The 20,727-nt window shown below is 43.1% G+C and overlaps 1 protein-coding gene across 3 annotated transcripts in view; it reads right to left on the bottom strand.

Annotated features, from left to right (window-relative positions):
• Positions 1–20,727, bottom strand: part of ABTB3 (ankyrin repeat and BTB domain containing 3) — a 199,948-nt gene that overhangs the window by 46,124 nt on the left and 133,097 nt on the right. For all 3 annotated transcript variants that reach the window (XM_059846274.1, XM_059846275.1, XM_059846273.1), the window contains one exon: positions 11,133–11,285. In XM_059846274.1, coding sequence (XP_059702257.1) covers positions 11,133–11,285 — 153 coding nt within the window. The remainder of the gene's footprint in view (positions 1–11,132; positions 11,286–20,727) is intronic.

Raw genomic sequence — 20,727 nt, 5'->3', positions numbered from 1 at the left:
CCAGAGAGAGCCAGGCAATTCAAATTTAATGTTTATCCAAGTTGGTTTCATCTTGCTAAATTTGCTTTTCTTTCATGCTGAGGAGTGTCTGGGGCAGAGGGTGGAGTCCAAATCCACAGCGCTTTTGGTGTGAACTTGGATAAAAGACTGCTTGGAAAAACACCGCACTAAATCTGCAAAAATGCCAGGTCAGAAAATGAGGGGCTACTTATGAAGGAAAAACAAAATAGAGATCAAAAGTGAAAAAGTCAAGCATACATCAAATATTTGTTTTTCTATTTCATATGCAAATCAAAAGAAAAATAGAAACAGCACATCACTATAATTTAAAATTCTTCTTCAAAGAGCTTTATCAGACCTTTATAAAATATATAACACTGCTTAATATTTAACAGCACTATGCAACAAATATGCTGTTTATATAGAAGCAGTGGCATGTAGCAATAGCTGCTGCTCTTCCTCCTTCAACAGAGGAAGGAAAGTGAAATGCAAAATACAAAGTGTTTTGATCAAAGCTCCTACAGGTTTGAAACCAGAATCTGATTTCAGGCTTGCTCTCTGCTGTGCTGGGCCATAGCCAGTCTGGAGGACACCAGATGATTTGTTTATGTTCATCTACTGCTCAGTTTGGGTTTTGACTGGTAAAAAAAGCTCACGTCCTAAGAATGCAAAAAAAGGTATGCTCGGAATATCACCACTCAGGGGAACAAGGATGACATTCCATCACCACAGGATGCTGCAAGATTAATGCACAACACTCAGTCACAAAAAACACACTGCAAGAGCAATAACATTCTGCACCAGCAACGTGCCCACAGCAGAGAGGGAGAAAGCAACACACAGCAAGGCTGGGTTTTCTGCAGTACTTGCTGACAGAGTTTAAGTAAAAAGCAAAACCAGCACAGACATATGCAGGGCTGAGCTCACTGACACTGAGATCCATGGGAGCAATCGAGGCTAAAAGCATTCACACCAAATGGCAGATTTCTGACACAAAAGCTACAGTAACATTTGGTGCTTGTTACCCCCAGAGCATGAGATGCTGGAGATCATCTGTGCCCTCTTTTATGGCATGGCAAAGATAAAGCGTGCTCAGAAGTTAGGTGGTGGGGGTTTTGGTGCATGGAGGAGAGACCTCCCAGCTGCAGATGGCATTCCCAAGTGATTTTGGGCAGGAAACAAGGTGGTTCCTCAGCAAAGTGCAGCTATGGAAAGATCTAGACATCCTCTGCAGAGTTGTCTGTCGCTATGAATCACTGCCTGTGTTAATTCACTGTTTCATCATTTGTACTGAGGTATGTAACTTACACTGAATAAAATGGGTCAGACTCTGACAGAGCTCCACTGATGTCAGCCGAGCTCAGTGCATGAAAATGATAGTTGATCATCTCCTCTTAAAAAAAATACCGCCAAACTTTGACCTGGGTTGCACACCCAAAGAAAGAAGGAAAGAGGAACAAGGTCCTATCTCACCTAGCCTGTATGGGCTCCCCAGATCTCTACTCTGGCATGGGTTCAAAAATCACCAGGAACTCTTCCATGAACTGGCTCTGGTCTCCTTAAAGTGCATCCGTTCACCTGCTTACTGTAGTCAAGGAAGGAGAGCCATAAATTCCTGTTGATATTTAGTATCAGCAAATCAGTACTCCTCAATCAGCTGGGGGGATAAGTGTCTTGGTCCAAGTGCTGCAGGGTGCTACAGCTGTAAAAACAGTGCAACAATAACATGGATGCAGAAGAGTGCCTGGGCTGCACAGGAGGTAACAAACTAGTGCTGACAAAGTCTGAGCTAGACCAAGTTCCACAAAAAGAGAAACCACAACTTAGTACCACTACCAGTGGCCCACTTCCTTTTTTTATACCCCAAACAGGACCACTGTGAGTATTGCCATATGTTGACTAACAAACTGGATAGTGATCGAACTGGTGAGCTAATTAGAACAGGAGCATGACACAAAGGAAAGGAGCAGAGCATGAGGAGAGAAAGCAACTTCTCAAAAAGCCAGAGAGATGAACGAGTTAAGGAAAAAGAGATTTAACATGTACTGATAAAAAGCAGTGAAGAGACATCAAAAAATGATCAGGAACTACAAGTACAAATAGAAAAGCACAGCATCACTTTTAACACCGGAGAAGGCCAGCTGGGAGGTTTGCACAGCAGACAGACCAAGCTGTTGCATTTCAAAATGAAAACTGGAAAATTTAAAAAAAAAAAACCCAAACCCATCAAAAATCAAAACTAAGCCAACACAGCACTGCATTTTCTCCCAAGTTTTCTTTCTTACCATCCACTGCATAATACTGATTACAAAAGGAAGCAGAAGGTTTCTGCTCCATATTACACTGTGTAAGGGGACACTGCTCCATCATGGACACAATCCAGAACCACAAACATTAAAGAATGCAAGATAAAAAAAGAGGAATGAATGTACTCCCAGGCTTGACTCACTCGAGACTCTTTCACTTTGGACTGAAGCAAACATACTGCCAGTCTCTGAAGAGGTGGGAAAGGGATGGGAAAAAGCTTGAAATACAAGGCTGACAGGGAACAAGTAAAGTCAGCTAAATATACAGGGTCACTTTTGAGAGTTATGAAACTGTGCCTGCTAAGCAAGGGAACAGAGCATATGTGCACACAGAGCTGGAGCCCTCCCCAGCTGCACTGTCAGTGCAGGGCCCTTTTACCAAAAAGTCTTTGTGATGTTTCCAAGTGCACAGGAGGCTAACACCAGCCCAACAGCAGGACGTCCCCTCCAAGGCTACCATGGTTTGCTGCCAGAGTCTGCCAGCCATCAGCATTTACATAGGTCATCCTTTCCCCAAGACCCTGCCCTGCAGAAAAGGCGCATTTTCATTAAAGGGGCTGGGAAGGCTGATTGGAGGAACAGAGGATCACGGAGGGACAATGCTCTTCTGCTCCTCTTCTACCTAGGGACAGTCTCAGGATGGTAGGACATCACACCAGTTGCTGGCTGGGTCAGGTAAACTTTGAGGTCTCCCAGAGATGATACAGTGACAAAGGCAGGACTGACCAACATCCTCTGAGACTGGTAACCCCTCTCTACAGACACAGTCCATTCTGAACTTTAGCAACCTATGGGGCTGGGCAGGCTGCCTGGCACCACCACCATCACCACTGCATAATGCTCTCATTCCCAAAATTGAGAAATTATATGTTTCAATTAATAATACACACTTATTATAAGCCTTGTGCTCAACAGCAAATTCACTCCTCCAATTCAGGGGTTCCATCACAGAGCCTGAATTGGAGTTCCATCACTCCCTACCTTCCCTAGTGTCAAGCAAGCCAATAGTTGCCTTTAAAAATAAAAGGAAAACTTAGAAACAAATGAAATTATCTCAACTTTACATTTGCAGTAAAATTGTGACCACATTTTTAAACTCACATCGCAATAACATTTTCCCCAAGTCCTCTTTTAATTCCTGACAGATACTGCCTCTACAGCTGTTATCTTCAAGATCATTACAGTGGTGCCACTGCACATAATTAAATGGATTGTGGCTTTATACGGGGAGTGCCATGGTAACATTAATTATTTGTGAATGGCCACTGTCAAACACTGCATAGTGACCATCACACTCTGAAGTACTCAAACCTCTGAAAGGAGTCAAAGATAATCATCTTCATTTGTAATGGGTCCTAGCAGTACAGCAAATTATTTTTCTTTTCCCAAACTCACATTACAAAAACATAACACAGCACTTCTACAGCAGCGCTTTAAACACAAGGGATGTTGGCTTTTTTAATTTTCACTCCGACTGACTAAGAGGGAGTCTGTGCAGATCTTTAATAAGTTACTCATGGGTTGAATACATTTGGGAAAATGGATGATTCAAAGGCAAAGTGTTTCCATCGTAACTGGTAGATACAGTTGATTCAGAAGAAATGGAGTGCAGTCTGTGATGAGCAAGAGGACAAACATTCTCTGTGGTTCAAATGAGCAGATCACTGCACTGACAGCCAAGCATCAAAACCTTTTTTGTTCACCTGGGACTCCATTGCCAGCCCTTTCAGTTGAAAGTGTGATAATCTACTAATAAGGCCCATCTTTTTAGCTTTGTAGAATTTATTCAGTTTGTCCTAAATAAAAATGAGGTCTTGAGTCAGAAATTATAGAAAACAGTAAAAAATATTTCCACTGCTCTTCCTTCTCTCTTAACAGAAATTATAGTTCGTTGGAAGCCTGGAAGGAGTCATCTTTTAGGCAGCAATATACATGCATTTGCAATGCTGAATTTCTTGGGGTCATGGATCACTGTTTTGATCGAGCCTGCACAGCCCATAGCACAAAAGGGTCTTGTTCCTTGCCTGGGGCTCTTCGGTGAGACTACAGACACAAACAGCAAGAGGGGGAGCAGCAGACAATTTGATTTAAATTTGTGAGCTCTTTTTTTTCCAATGTGGTGCTCTACAAAGGACTATAATGCTGATATTAATAGAACTGCCATATAAATACTATATGAGACAATTACTTGCATTTTCAGTTTTGGAGAGAGGAAAATGTAGGCACAAACATGTTGATCAAAGTGATGAAGAGCACTACTTTTTATTGCAGAAATAGAATATCTCCACTTACTTTAATCACGAGCTAAATTAAGACAAGAAAAAAAAATACTCTGAATGTTTATTATCCAAACTCTTATTCTTGTCAAAGGTCTGAGAAAAAATTGGTTACAAATACTGGAAAATACATTAAAAAAGTGATGTGACCATCAAACCAAGACCCAAATCTGTATTTCAAAACACTCTTAATACTCCAGTTCTGTGTATATAGGTCAGGAACCATGTTCAAAATTAAATCTGAGCTCAGATTTTGAACAAGGTTACAGTGCCATAGGAAAGTTTCGGTACAGACTCATCTTCCATATAAATAGATAGCACAAGTCTTCACCAATGATTGGGAAATGGTGTGTTACCTGTATCCTGATTATTTTATTCAGGAATGTAGTACAGGGACATTCAGGAATGCAATAAAAGGGACAGAGCATATGAGACAGCAATAATGATGTTGCTTGCAATGGGAAAAAGAAGGCTGGATCCTAAAGGCCCTAAAAATGCAAGTGCATTCTCCCCTAAAATTGAAGAATGTGAGGCCAAGGTCCTTCCCTTCAATATTTTCTTTTATTTCTGCTGTCTTCAAGCAGACATTTGGCAGAACAAGTGGAGATTCACCTCAGAAACCCGAGCACTAACTCTACGTAATAAAACCTCCTTCATCTGCTGGCACCATCTGTCCCAAGGGACTGCTGGATTTTGTCAAGTAGCTCGTTTGCTACTGATCATATTTTTGTATCTAATTACAGCAATAGCCATGGCTGGTGTTAAAAGATTAGTGAAAATTTGTGGGAAAAACAAGGACATTCAAGAAGCTAGGCAAACACCAACCATTCATTCCTACTTAAAGCTGGCTGTATCTAATTAAACAGCAGAATTTCTTGGCAATTTTATACACTCCTTCTTTCTCAAGAAACTCAAGCCTTTACTCAACAGATGTTAAGAGAGAAGGAAGAGCAGTGGAAATATTTTTTTCTGTTTTCTAATCTCTATTTATTAAAGTCCATTTATATTTCCATGCTCTAGTACAAGCACGAGATTTCCATAAATAAAACATTAAATGCAACTCTTCTGCTGTCACTTTCAAGTTAGAATTGTACACATGTGGTATAGTAGTAGGATGACACAGCAAACAGTATAGACTGCTCTGAAAGAACAAAATAACCGATCTCCCCTCTGCATAGTTTTAAGAAAGCTCTCTTGAATGAGCCAAGGATGCTCAAATTGGAAATCAGGACTCATTTTCAGTCAAAGACAGATTTTCCAAGGTGCTCAGACCCTGTATTTGCCCAGAGATCTTTCTACATCACAACTACAAATGCAACTCAGAGCTGCAACCAGGTGAGCCTGCGAAGAGCAGCAGCTGAGGGAGCACATGGGGCTGGAGGTTAAAAAAACTGGCCCTATGCTGCAGCAAGGCTTGGGTACATCTGCACCTTCAACCTCAGCTTAGCATGACTTGCTAATACTCACACACTTCTGTGTCCACGCTGACCTTTAAATAACATATTTTTCCTTCCAAAGTGTTTACTCCTGATGTATTTCTGGAGAAGAGCCACAGATTCCCTCAGCACACACTTTGCTCAGCTGAATGAGGCCCTTTCTTCATGTTTGTCTCCATGAGAACATACTGTTAAAAAACTAAATCACCCCAGCCCATTTCATTCGACCTGGTCCAAAGGGAATATTTTTTTGACCAGGACACAGGATTTGTGCTTCTGCATCACTTCCTACCACTTTCACGTGGCACCAATACTTTTCTGTTTCTACTGGAAATACCTCTCCCAATGCAGACTCAAAATGCATTTGCTTTTTTTCATGGCTGAGGAGAAATCCACTTTTGTGGTTTACAATCATTCTGAAATTAAATACTGCTCTACAGCCTTTACCACCACCCTTCCAACACTCTGCTCTCAACACAATACATATTAAGATGCATATATAGTGTATATGTTACATATACACTGCAGTTTGTGTATTTTTATTTAAAAAATACATTTGCCTTCAATTTGTAGAGAACTGCATTTCCATTTGTGGAAAACTGCATTTCAACCCATTTATTCTGTTCCAGCCCTCAAGGTCATCCACTTTTTCCTGGACGATTTCCCAAACTTCCTCTGTCAGGATAATGCCTCTCAGCACCATGGCATCAGCAAATTTTAACTTCATGAGCACACTGCTATGATTTGTGCCAAAACCCTTTCTGAAAATTAAAAAATACCATTTTTTAAGAATGAGAGCTGAAGGTTCCTGCTTGCACCCCCCTCTCAGCCAACCCAGCCATTGCCACCTCTCTCAAAGCCAGCCCCTGCTCACTTTTCAATTTCCTAACTAACCCCCATCTTCTTGTGTTAATAGATCCCTGCATGGACTGCATCAAACCTTCACTCAAGTCCAAAGAGATGAAATGCTACTGAATTTCCTTGGGGTAGAAAATCAGTTATCTTATCAAAAAAGTTATTAGATTAGCCTGGCAAGATCTATCTTTAGAAAATCTGTGTCACATTTTATCCCATTTTTCCCTCAACATGTCTTTAATCAGTCTTTGCTTGAAAAAACATTCAGGGGCCTTGCACTAACAGCCTGGAATTTTCCTTGGACCATTTCTCATCCTTTTCAAATGCTGGCGATTACTATTATTAATCCTTAGAGTTATGGCATCACTCCAGGCTTTGTTAAAAATATTTCCCTCTGACCCCCTGATTTTGTGAGGCAGCTTTTTCTCATTGTTGGAATCGAGGTTATTTGGTCATCCTGATTTGAGTGCATTAAGCTGCATAATTTTCTCTTCTTTTATTACTGTTTTTCCATTTTCATAACCTTGTTGCTATTATTTGTTTTCCCTTTTCCAACAGGATTTTCTCCCCCCAAACCAGAGGCAAGGTTTTCACTAAAGTTCTTGGGTGATGGCCTCTGTTGGCACTGATGGACACATCTCACAGATGCTCCAGCATCTTTACATCCTCCAGGATTGCCACGATATATTGCCACCAGAAATGAAGCCTCTGACCCTGATAAAAGGCACAGCAGCCTTTGAGCTGAGCAACATAGGATGTTCCTCCCTTTCTCTGTTTCTCTGCCATCAGCTGCCAGTCCCCAGATGCAGTCATGCACCAGTGATCCTCCCCATCCTCCACATGTCTAACACACTGGGGGTTGTTTCAAACAAACATCCCACAGAATGGAGAAAGGAAAGATGTGCAAAGAGCTTCTTGTGTTTAGCTGGAGCAAGGGGAAAGGGACCCCTTACAGATGTGACGATGAGGAGAAGCCAACATCTGTTTGCAGCCAGATAGAGCCTATGAAGGCTGAGCAGTGATGCTATCATATTACAATAGAAAGACAGGTCAACATAGTTTTTACCACCAGGCCCCTTTCAGACAACAAATTACCTTCATGCTTTCAATAATAAAAGGTCTAGAATAAGTAGCAGAGTATCCTATTCATTATTCATGTCCGCAGAGAGCCACCTCAACTGATTACATCCTGCTGTCTCAGGTGGATATAGATGAGGCTTTATTTAAGTGTGCTGTTCCCACTGTCTTAATATCCTGGACACAACTCGGCCTTCTGTCTCAGTGAGCTGCTGTGCATCCAGCACTCCACCCATCTGTGAAACCTATCTCCTTGCAAAAGGTGGAAACAAGTGGTCTGTCTAAAGCTTTCACTCCTGGGGGAAGGTGAATGCTTACATCCCTGCTCATCTCCCAAAGCTGACGAGAGGAAGAAACTTTCTAGCACATCTGCCGCAGTAAAATGAAAAGAGATCAGGAAGGAGACAAGCAGCTCTTAACTGATTCCAGCTTCCTTCACTCCTCTACACAGAGCAAGAGCAGCTCCTCTTTCAGAAGAGGAAAACATTTCAAGAAATTAAAGTGATAGTTTTTTTTAAAAAGGCTCAGAAAAAGGGCAAAAGAAAGGACATGAAAGGCAGGAAGAAAGCAGAGATGATTTACAAAGCCACAGAAGGGGAACCTCACTGCTGGAGTATGTGATTGTGCCGAGAAGTGCCACACGGATTTGCAGGGAGACTGCCATGCTGGAGCTCAGATAAGAAGCTGAACATTTGGGTTTTATCCAAACTGATCCTGAACTTCAGAGCCTTTGAGATCCTGCCAATCTTTTCCTCTTCCCCATATGCATATTTTTCCATGGAAGCTGCATGCAAGCTGATTTTGCTTTATGCACCTGCAATGACAGGTTGTGAACCAACACTGTGGAATGATGCAGTGTCACCTGGGACCATGGGAACTTTTGGGTTCAGGTCCCTGTGTTTCAGGGACTGAAGAAGACTGCAACAAAAAGCCTAGAAATTGAACCATTTTCAAGGTTCTACTTAATAAACCTTCCCCATAGAAGTCACAAAATTTATCAAGCTAGCTGCACTTAAATCCTCCAGCTTCCATCTGTCATGCAGCTTACTTGAAAAGCCATCCCCTGCAAAGTTGTTGTATTCCCTCCCCCAGTGTTAAAATGTATGGAATTGATGCTCCTTGAGGAGTTAAGAATTGGAAAGGCACCCTCCCTAATGGGGAGGAGTGAAGGGCTGCTGTTTGGCTTATGAAAATCAGGAGTGCTGAGGGTCTGCTGAAAACAAATAAAAAATTACAGGCTGCAAAGTTCCAAATTAACATCCTGATGACTCACATTGCTCTACAGAAAAGCTCAGTCTTCCCTTTGATCTCAGGATTACAGGCAGCCAGGGACTTATTTGCAGCTACGCAAAGAACCTGCTGCACTACACCAGCAGTAGGCACAGACCTCAAAATAAAACCCAAGGTACACGAACACTCATCTGCCAGCACAGCAGAGGGATTGTCATTTTGGGACATCAATGGATGTATCCAGCCCCTGCAGTCAAATACAGGCACACTGCAAAGGCTGGTCTCTCTAAAATCTAGAATTTGTCTCAGGAATAGTTTTCCCTTTTCATTCTCATCTGATTAATCTCAGGCTGTGCTCTTCAGTCTCATTCTCACTTTTAAGACAAGCAGGACAACAATAATTTGTACTCTTTATGAAATTAATTATTGATGGCAACTTTAAACTAAGTGCTGATTTGTTTCCCATAATTAATGCATTCTTCTGCAGTATAATACAAATCTCCACAAGCTGAAATTACTCTGAAACTTCCTAATAAAAACTAAAATTGTGTAACAGTTGATGAGATTTTATATATATATTTTTTTTATATATATGTGTACATATATATATAAATATATACACAACATCAAAATAAAATTTTGGGTTGTATATTGTGGGGTTTTTTAAACAAGTATTTTACTGTATCTACCTTAATTTTTAAGACAGAGTATATAGAATAGAAACATTATTGCCTTATTTGCAATCCTACCTAAATACTTGGAGAGGTATTAAATTAATTGTGCCTTTTCAGAACCAAGTAGCAGGTCTTCAGACAATGTGTAGTGCCTGTATCTGTATGTCCTGACATTCCAGTAGGGACACAGAATGCAGCATTTCTGGAAACGAGGGCCATGGTGGGCCCACCAAAGGGAAGCAACTACAGCCAAGGTTTGAAATCTGAAATGCTCATGATATGGCTTTTGAAATTGCATATATTTTTTCAATTAAAAATTGAATAGCTGTGACTATAAAAAGCCTATGTAGATCTGGAAGTGAAGTATTATACTCTCTGGTGAAAGAGCATGTCAAGGCCAGAGTCAAGAGAAGGCAGCTGCTCCCATGCAGGTCACAGCTAATCATGTAAATCAGCCATCCGCTTTCTGTGTTGCAGGAAAGAATGCATCTACTGCTGTACTGAGAGGCAGACGCTGGAAATTGGGTTTTTTTGGTACATATTTTGAAGTAATAGCAGTGAATCATTTCTGCTTTGGCAGATTCAGATTGCCTTTTCATACAAACATCAAAACCAAACATATTCTTGACTCCAGAACAGTCCTAGAACATACTTTTATCTAAGTACATAATAATAAGGCAAAACAAAAAACATATCCTGGCAATAAATACTTTAAGACTTCATTAGAAAACCAAAAGGTCACATCTGATACACAAAAAAAGTCACATTATCTAGGCTGACATTTACAAGTAATTTGAGTTGACATTAGCATGAAAAATACAATTTTACTTTAAGAAGTAGTCCTGCCTATAAGTTTAAATGTGCCCTTAAGCACTAATGCTGAAAACAAAGCCCTGAAAAATATCTGCAGCCCTGCCAATTATTATTCGGTACTTTATAGCAAAGCAACATGAATCAGACAATTAGCAGAAGGTTTCAGCCCCTCATTAGAAAGCAGATCCTAAGAGGAAAAAAAAAACCAAACCACCACCATGTAAGCTCTGATGAGCAGATGACGGGCTCAATCGGGCTGCTAGATAGTCAGGCACCCATTACTATGCAACCAGCTTATCCTCGAATGTGAGCAAATACCAGGAGCTGATTTTGCAACACACACGGTGAGCACCGGAGCATCCCTGCGCCTCCCAGACAGCAGAGCCCTGTGCCCGCCCGCCCGCCGTTCCCCAGGAGAGAGACACATTCCGCACAAAGCAGCCGATCTGCATCCCGGGGACTTACTTTAACTGTCGGGGCTCGCAGTCAACTCCCGGCAGCAGGAGCCGGGCCGCCTGCCGCACGTCATCGCTGTCCACCGAGAAACTGCGCCGGTGCCCCGCGTGAGCCACCGCCACCCGAATCCACTCCATCAGGGGAGGCAGAACGATGAACGGCCTGCGGAGCAGACACACATCAGTGCCAAGGCACACTAGCAGCATCACAGTCACAGGTAGACAGAAGCTGAGAGCAAGGGGGTGAGGCTGTGTGTGTGTGCATATATGTGTGAGAATATAAATATGTACAGAGAGAAGGGAGCAAGGATAAGGAAAGAATGGGAGAGCAAACCAGCTCAGCAATTTTCAAATAGGTCTAAATCAAGATGTCTCATCCTGTCTCCAGGGCAGGACTATTTGGAGAGTGAGATTTACGAGCCATGCCCATGGGGCTCTACTTGGTCAGTGCACCCAACTGGCAAGTTCTCCTCCCATCCTTCACATGGTCCAATCCCAAAAAAGAGGACAGGAGTCTGGCACGGGACCATGTCCCGCTCTGGCTGATGCGCAGGCCTGGGTCCTCTTTGCAATAGGGACAGGAGAACAGACCTGGGCAGAGAGAGGGGATGCCCCAACACTGAGATGCCAAGGATGGAGAGGGAATGCCCCAGGAAGTCTCCAGCACCTCCTGCAGATGCAATGGGCACCTTGTGCTCAGCGCTGAAAGTGGGGGATTTTGCAGCCAATGTGAAGGTTAGCTGTGAGCGAGGTCAGAAATCAGAAACCAGACTGCTTGGTCTCACGTTTAGCAGTATCAAACCGCTACACCTTCAGGTGCCAGCTGTTCTGCCAAAAAACATACAAAAGTGCCCCCAAAAGTGAATGTTGGGGTTCTGGGCCACGCCCTCACGAAGTCCGGGCACTATCAGAAACATGGTCCTTCTCTCCACAATACCTGGACAGCCCCATGTCCCAGCAAGAGCTGCCCAAGCTGGAGATGAAGCATGCAGCATGCCATCTATGCTAAGAATTATTTGGGAACCAAGAGAAAGATGCCAAACCACAAGTAAAAACCATAGTTTCAAGTCGTGTTTCAGAGGAAAACGAATAAACTAACTGCAGCGGAACACCTTGAAGGTCACTGCAAGTCTCTTGCTTGCCTTTCCTTCTGCGGTCCTTTTTCATGGAGGAAGGGGAAAAAAAAAAGCCTGCATTAGCTGCAGAGTAGGCAAATATTTTACATTTTAAATGTACAATTTTACCTCCAAAAGTTATACCCTGAGAAAAATTATTTAAGAAGATGTTGACTCTGGAATATCCTTTTCCTATTTATAGCTCTTTATGCATTTATTTCCCTTTTTGAGGACTTGGCTTTACATAGCTCTGATATTAATATTCTTGAGGGGGGATGAGAGACTTCAGAAGCACCGAAGGACAGAGAAGCCCTGAGGCCACGGACTCTCCCTAGGACGCTGGGTTCCCAAATCTCACAGGCAAGTAAATGAACAACCTCTTTCTGAAACATGACATCTTTGGCTGAGTTGCCTCTTCCATAGTTTTTCTATTCCAACACATCACTGTCACCTCAAGACCAGGCTGCATTTGTTTCCAAGGCTTTTGCTCTCCCCAGACCTGCCACGGCCACATAAGGAGGCAGATAAGGACAGAAGATCAGCTCCCACAGCTAACACAAAACAATTTCCTAGCCCAGCTCATTTGTCATGAGAGTGGTGGGAGCTAGAGGACCAAAAGGGGGGAAGCAGGGGTGTATTTGTTCCTGAAAGGTGACTGCTTCCCAGGTCATCTTCAGAACAGAAGGGACCCTCTTTTGAGGAACAAAATACCTGGGAAAAAGTGATCAGTGAGAGTTTTTTCATCACTTGCTGAGCAGACAGCAGAAGTGGAGATGCAAATTGCACTGTAAAACTGTATGTAGTTACAGATATGACTTGGTTCTAGGAACACAATTAAAGGAAAACTCAATTCAAGGTCATGTTTTGCATGAGTGAACATAGTTTGGATCAGAGAAATGAAGACAGGCTGGTACAGTGCCTTCCTGTAACATCTGCTGGGCAAACAGAAAAGCGGAGAGCTGGGGCTGAACAGGGGACTCAGAGGTTCACACTTCTTTCTCCTCTTGTGCAGGATAGAAACTCAAAAATCTGCCCCACCACAGTAAGGAGCAAAGCAAATAAAAATATTTAGAGGAACTCAGATAATTGCACTATAAAATTGCATTTTTTCTCCTTTCCCAGTCTTGCAAATTTCACCAGAGAAACAGAAATGAGCATGGCTGTTTGGTGCAACAAATCCCAAGAGAAAAGTGAATCAGTGTTCTGCAGAAGCAGGGAAATTTTCTATAAAGTCCAATTTCAGTCCCTAGATGAGGATATGGAGCTTGCTCACAACATATTACATTCCTTTTTCTAAGGGAAAAAAAAAAATCATCACTGCATATCTCAGCATGTCAGGAAATTTGTATTTTGAGACAAGAACCAAATATGGCTGAGTGCAATAGGTTAAAAATACCCTCCAAGAATCTGTGCACCATGTGAAGGGCTGGGTTTTTTCTTTTAAATACTGCTTGTGTGCCAAAGAGGAAAGAGGAACACAGAGTGTAAGGGTGTGATAATCCACAAGACAATGTGGCATCTGCAAGAAATATTTCACTTTTCAAACAGCACCGTGTGAAAATGGGTTAGCCAAATGCATCACATCACTGGCACATACACTGATTTATCTCTGGTGCAAAGGCAGGTACCAGCCAGGAGAATTCAGTAATTTTGTGTTCCAGAGCAGACACAGAGCACATAAGTCACCTAGTTACATGCTTTGGAAGCACATACCTTAATTAAACTAATCTAACCATGGCGCTCAGCTTGATTCTGCCTGAAAGATATGGGAAATCAAGAGCAGCTCAGCTGCTGCACAAGCACCTTACCTGGGCTGCAGGTGAGTGAGTGCTCTAACTTCCTCCTCCGGCCCTTCTCTGTACCTGTGCTTAACTTTAAATGCATGCTTCCATCCTCTAATTCCATGCAGTTAAGTATGAACTTTAAAAAAAAAAAAAAAAAAAAGCTATTTGGTGCAGACTTGTATTTTCCTGAGCTCACATCTAAATGGAAAAATATGCCAGATCAGGATGCAGGGAGAGGTCTCTGCACAGAGCAACTTGCATCCCACACCCAAGAGCTGGGAGGTGGGGGAGGCCAACACAAAGCACATCCCCAAAGGGCTGGACCCTTCTGGGCCCTGCCCCCCTGCCCTTGGCTGGCTCCTCTTGGGGTGTGCCTTCTCCTATTTCATCAGAAAAGACAATTATGAGTGCCCCACCAACCCTCACATCTCTGGCTCCTCCCCCCAGGCAGCATCCTCCCCTGTTCCCTCCTGCCACCCAGGGCTCCTCTCACATCTATTTTTGAACAGCTCAAGGTCCCATAAGCTCCTATGCCTTGAAGACAACTGCAGGTAGCAACGCCCTGCTGGCACTGCCCCACAAGGTACTAGTCCTCACTGTGCCGGCTATCAGAAGTCCTTCTCCCCACTGCCTTCACACACTGCAGCTCCCTGCCAGCACCCTCCCTCCAGAGTGGGGCAAACAACCCCTCCCTATCCCATCAGACCTCAAACTTATCCCGGTTTTGTGGGGCGGATGTCTCCGGAGCACTCTGAATTACAGAATGACTCATCAGAAAAGCAGATGTTACAGGAGGGAGCCTAAATGTAATCATAAGAGGGGTTCCCTAAAGCCTGCACTCCCTCCAGAGCCACACACAGCCTTCCTGGGCTGCCCACCACTCCCCCTCCCTTGCCTGCTGGCATACTGAGGTATTAAAAATCCTGTCATGCATATGCAATAACTCAGGCTGTTCCATTATTATTAGCAGTAGTAGTAGTACTGTTATTGTTATTGTTGTTATGGTAGCAGTCAACCTGTATGTAAACAGGAGAAATTGTCAGGTGAAAGACCATGAGAAATTGCGCACCATAAAATGCAATAGGATGCTTCATTATTTTTGCATGGGTCTGTGAGAAGATGGATGAAGCTCTTGTCTGGACACCAGCTGCTGCAATGCCAGATTTGCAAAGCAATAGGGCCAGCACTCTGACAAATTTCAGCTCCAAATAATCTCTGGCCCTGGTTTTTCACAGTTCCTTCCATCTTTGCAGGGTGCAGAATTCTTGCTGGCTGCTGACCAGCTTCACAGTCCACCTTCTGCCCAGAGCAGGGCCACTACCCACAACCACTCTCTCCTTGATTTCCAGCAGTTCTTCCCCTCACCAGCTGCTCCCTCTCCCCTACAGAGAGTAAGAACACTCATCACCTTTGAATGCTCCTAACACAGGCTCACAAACCCTGGATGGGCCACCAGCCCCTTGTTCCCAGCAGAGCCTACAGCGTGCTCCAGGTCCCAGAGCTCATCAGTGCACATGAGAGATTCACAGACAATCAGATTGCTCCAAGGGAAAAAAACCCCATCATTTCAAGTGCAGCACAACAGCCTCTCTATTTCCAGGGGCACTTCAAACTGCTCTCCTCCAGACACCGAGGGGGCCCTTGCCTCATCACATGCACTCATTCACTGCCTGTATTAAGTCAAACTTTTGGGGAAGGACTGGCTTTATAGTCACATTGGGAAGAGAGAAATCCCCGAAATCTCCTGTTGTCCCTGCCTCAGCTTCCCCAGCTGTGAAGGGGACACAGCTGAAAGACCTGACCTTGCTTTAACTTGGTTCAATTGCTACAGTTGCTTCAGAGGATGTGTTTGCAGGATCCTTTGGCTACTGAGGAGGGTGGTGGTGCTGTAGGTATGGAGTTTCTTCTCTCACTCCAGCCAAGGATTGCTGACTGCCAAGCTTTATGCATACAACAGGCAAATTGGTACACAGAGGTCACTGCTGTTTAAATTTGCAAAAGTTACCAAGTAGAAGTTAAAGATGCTTCTCAGAAGCATAAGGGTGTACTTTTACATGAAAAAGCCTTTCTAGCTAAAGGAAGGGAGATGTTTTTTTCTTGCAGATATGAGTCAGCAACTTTAACGTTGTAAAAAGCTCTTTATATTTGTTTGGTTTGTTTATGTTTCCATTGGTGGTTTTTAAAGAAAATCCCAATATATGAACTGAAAAGCATCCTAAGTTCTGACAAGTTTTCACTAGGAAGATATGATGAAAATATATATGCAATGCTAGTCCATTTTTAGCATTATTGAAAGATAGAAAAGCACGGGTTTTTTCAATGTAGAGCACACATTTCAGATGGGTTTCTGGGCTGCAAAACTCATTTATATTTACGCCATAAGCTACTTGTCTTCAGAGAGAGCAAATATTTTTTGATGTCCTCAAAAAGCTGCCAGTCCCAATCCTTCCCAGAAACTCAGCAGTGCCAGCTGATGCTCCATGTGAGTTCATGCAGCTACTCCACGCTAGGCAGCTGCTCTGCCACCCCAGAAGCCCAGCTAAGGGTGACCTAAGTAGCAAGTTCTGCATCTTGTTCAGGCTGAAGGATCAAACCTCCCTGCTCTCATATGAGCCTCATGAGACCTGCCTAGGCAGAAGGAGGATTTATTCTTTGGCTTTTGTGCACCAAGACATTGGTGCTCCAGAGTCCACAAACGGGTATCTGCAAATCATGGGTTTTAAACCCACATCCAGGGCTGGAATGAGCTGTCCCTGTTACCTCTCCTGCATTAAAAACATTAATGGCCAAGACTTGAAACACAACTGAGTCAAAGTGATGACAGCCAGCAACCAAAAAAGGCAAATATTTCACTGGCAGTTTGGACATCGGATTTGACATGACTGGCAATGGCATAAATCCCTGAGGACACACAGCATTCAGAGTGCAGCGCAGAACAGACTGGATACCATGCAGTTCTCACAGGGCTGCATGCAGTTTCCTCTATTTAAAAAATCCTATGGCCGTCCCATGGACAGCAGTAGTCCAGCTTGATAAATTAGATGTAGAATACAGACCAAGCCCAGCAAGGATATTGCCATGTAAGAGCTGAACTACAAATAATGCCTGAACTATTTCTTATAACATGTGCCATCTCACATGCTGCAAGCAGCTCCAATAACATTGCTGAAAGGATTTCTAGGAAGTGGGAAGTTTGATTTTTAGCATGCAAATCTAGAGGACTTATGTAAGGATGCATTGGGATTTCTTTTCAGTGGTTCCAAGTCAAATCAACTCTTCTCTCAATTTTGACTTCAGCAAGGCTACAGCTTTACTATGTGAAGTTTCCAATCAAACAGTGGATAAAAATAGATAGGGTTACACGGGGCTATGGCATACTGGCACACCAAGCATGTGTAATCCCTTCTGCATATACAGGTTCATTCAGGTTTCACTGCAGGGCTCCCATATTCCCAGTGCTTTACTTGTTTTTCATTAGCATTCTTCACCACTCTCCCCACTCTCTTCTGGTCTTTGCTGGAGCCTAACCTAGCCAGGGAGTCTGTACCACATAATAATTTAAACCAGGGACACTTTTCCCTAGTTCTCTTACTGAAATTTTTCTACAGGTATAATCTGTATAACTGCTGTAGCAGTTACAAAAATGGTCTGAAAGAGTTCAAATTATTTTTAAAAATTATTTTAATAGCATGGAACACTCCTCTCATTAGAGGAGCTGCATCACATTAATTAGCCAGCTACAGCAGTAGCTATCCAAAGCATGAAACAAAATTGAGGTAACCCAAACTCTTTCCATTAATAATGAATGACCACAGTCTACAATTTGCAGGTGTATGCATGTGCAGGGAACATATATCTTTTTCTCTGTGTGTCCATTTGAGTGTGCAAGGCAGGCAGAAAGATGAAAAGTAAGCAATAACAGCCCATGGGAGTTTCCTAAGGGACTGCTCCCCATAGAGGAAATAATAGTTAAGGAAAAGTGAAAAGAAGGTTAAAACCAGACACATATCCATCAACTCAATTAAGACTGGAGAAAAGCTAACAGCTGCCCGGGGGTACAATGCTCCTCCAAGGTGGAGCAGCAGAGGAAGCACTGGAGAAGGGACTTGGCTGCCTGTGAGCAGAATTAATGGGTGGTTCTCAACTGGCTGAGCTGCTGAGCCACAGCTTCTCAATGTGTTGTTAATGGGGAACACGGCAAGTTAGAAAGTAATGAGGACTTTGTCAATACAGCTGTGGATAAAAGTGGGTAAGGAACCACTTAAGGAAAAACAACATCACACAAATCTGCAACTACAGATTCTGCACTTTCCGGTGATTAAGAAATTACTTGCAATAATTTTGGAAGCATTATAGGGGCTGACAAGCCAAACATAACCACAGGACAAATCTTTTTATTAAGCTAGAAGCTGCAAGAAAGAAATCTTAACAACAGTACCCTCATCTACAGTTCTTTTTCAGTTTTTTTTAATTCCCAGGAAAGCAAAAGAATCACAAACCTAAATAATCTGCAGCCTCCTGCAGGTGGAAGCACTGGAGGAACACTGCTTTTGTAGGCAACACCCAGCACAAGATAAATGGCTCCAGCACATCCCAGCCAGGTGCAATAGGGAAAGGGGACCCCACAAAGAGGTCCACCCTCTCCCTGTACCTCCATGACTGACAAAATAGCCATCTACATGGTAACCAGGGTCAGCAGAACTGGCTGCCAAAAAACCAGAGAGTCTCAACCAAAGTGGCCAAATTGAAGGAATATGAGTTTGGGGTGGGAGGGGATCACACATCCATCTTATGGTTGGGTTTGTCAGCATTTAGGAAGTGGGGAATATTTTCCTGGTTTTCTAAGCAATTCTGGCCATTCTCCACTCCTCCCCCTCCCATGAAAGCAGTTCTCCCCCCCCCTGCAACAAGAGTTTCACTATAGAATAATTTTTCCCTTTTATTTTCTGTAAAGATAAACAGTATCAAAAATTTACTGCATTCTCATTTCTTTAATTCCACGAAGAGCAAACACAGAGAAATGGTCCCTAGAAATGAAGTGCTGGATCTACTCAAAGGTAAAAATCCCTTTTTATGTGTCCCCCAAGGCTCTGAGGGAGGTCCTGCTTTCTGAGCTGGAAAGTGCTAAGCCAGGCAGCAATGCCACCATACTGGATTCCCCTCTCATATCCAGCCTCTGCACAAGAGGACATGTACAGCCTTTGCAGCTCAGCCTGATTCAGAGCCAAAATCCAGGTAGGCTGGAGATGAGTAGGAAGAATGGGAGGGTCTCATGATGCCATCAAACCCTACAAGTGCTGGGAGAATTCTTTGGCTGCATCACACAATCCTCTGTAGCCTGGGCTTGCACTGTCAAGGAGGAGTGTGCCAAAACAGTAGCCAGGTTGGCTTCACAAAGAGCCAAAGACAACCCCTATTTCATGAAAATACTGCCTCTACAGTCAGATCCACACTGTCCTGGCTTCTCTGCACCTGCAGGGACACAGAGAGGCCTGGACCTTCTTGCTTCCTTCTGGGCTTCTTTCAAAATAAAAGCCACTGCTGCAGCTGGAGAGCAAATACAGCAACAAATATATCACAAATCTTGCAAATATTTTGCAGGCCGAAGTGTCATGTTTAACAAACCCATCTCCCTGCAACTCACAAAACCCATCCTGAAAACCAAAACCATAAGAGATAAGTCATGGACCACAAAGCATGACTGCCTGTAAAAAAAACAAAATATGGGGAATGGGTAGGAAGGCTCCTCAGGGCACTAAGGAGCCTCACTGTTCTCCTTCCTAAGCAGCACAGGGTGGTTCCATCCAGCTGGTGAAACTCCAGAGCTCAGCTCCATGGGAATGTCCAGGCTCACACTCAGCCCTGCACCACTCCCACTCCGGCACAAAGTACTAATGCATGTTTGATTAGGCAGCAGATTATGTATCTGCTCCTTCCAGAGGTGACCACAGGCTCTTGGCAGTAACACCGAGTACTTGCTCTGGCCCTCGCCGCACGCCGCAGTCAGTCACTGCCCTGCCAAGTGAAGGCATCCTGCCAGATGGAGGGTTCAAAATAAAGGGAAGAACAGGCACCTTAAATAATCAGCATTTCTAGGGCTCTAATGAAGGGGACATGTATTGAGGCAACCTCAGAGAAAGGAAAACCTATCACAGCAAATGCTGAGAGTGATTTTTCAAATATTCCTGCCCTTTTTCACTTTTGCACAGCAAAGTCTGAAGAAATCTTACAAAACCACAGGCTTAGCTTTATTCACCCCTATATTTCCTCTGGTTCCAGTGGCATTATTCCCACAGATGAGAACTACAGATCAGGTGAGAGTATATTCTAATTTTTAAGCAAATTTTTTGTACATACTAACCACTCCTGGACATGAGTTAGGCCTTCCAAAACAGCAAGACTGGATGACAAATAATGAAATTAAAAACAATTTAAAAAATAGAGAAAATTCTGTATTCTTGTCATTTCCCTTCTGGTTTTTTTCATACTTTGGAAATAATAGAACAAAAAGTGACAACATGCTCACAGAGCGACCCAAACTTGAAAAGAAACAAAATGCCATCCAAAGGCAAATGGCAAAATTCCCGGTAACATCGTTAATGCCAGAATTTCATCTTGTATGCTCTTCTGCAACTAATAAAAAAGTATTTCAATTAAGATATCATATTATATACCATTTACAAGTACACACACAATGAGACCCTCA

Source organism: Haemorhous mexicanus, chromosome 5, assembly GCF_027477595.1.
Source record: "Haemorhous mexicanus isolate bHaeMex1 chromosome 5, bHaeMex1.pri, whole genome shotgun sequence".
Taxonomy (NCBI): Eukaryota; Metazoa; Chordata; class Aves; order Passeriformes; family Fringillidae; genus Haemorhous; species Haemorhous mexicanus.
This window is presented reverse-complemented; position numbering and strand designations above follow the sequence as displayed.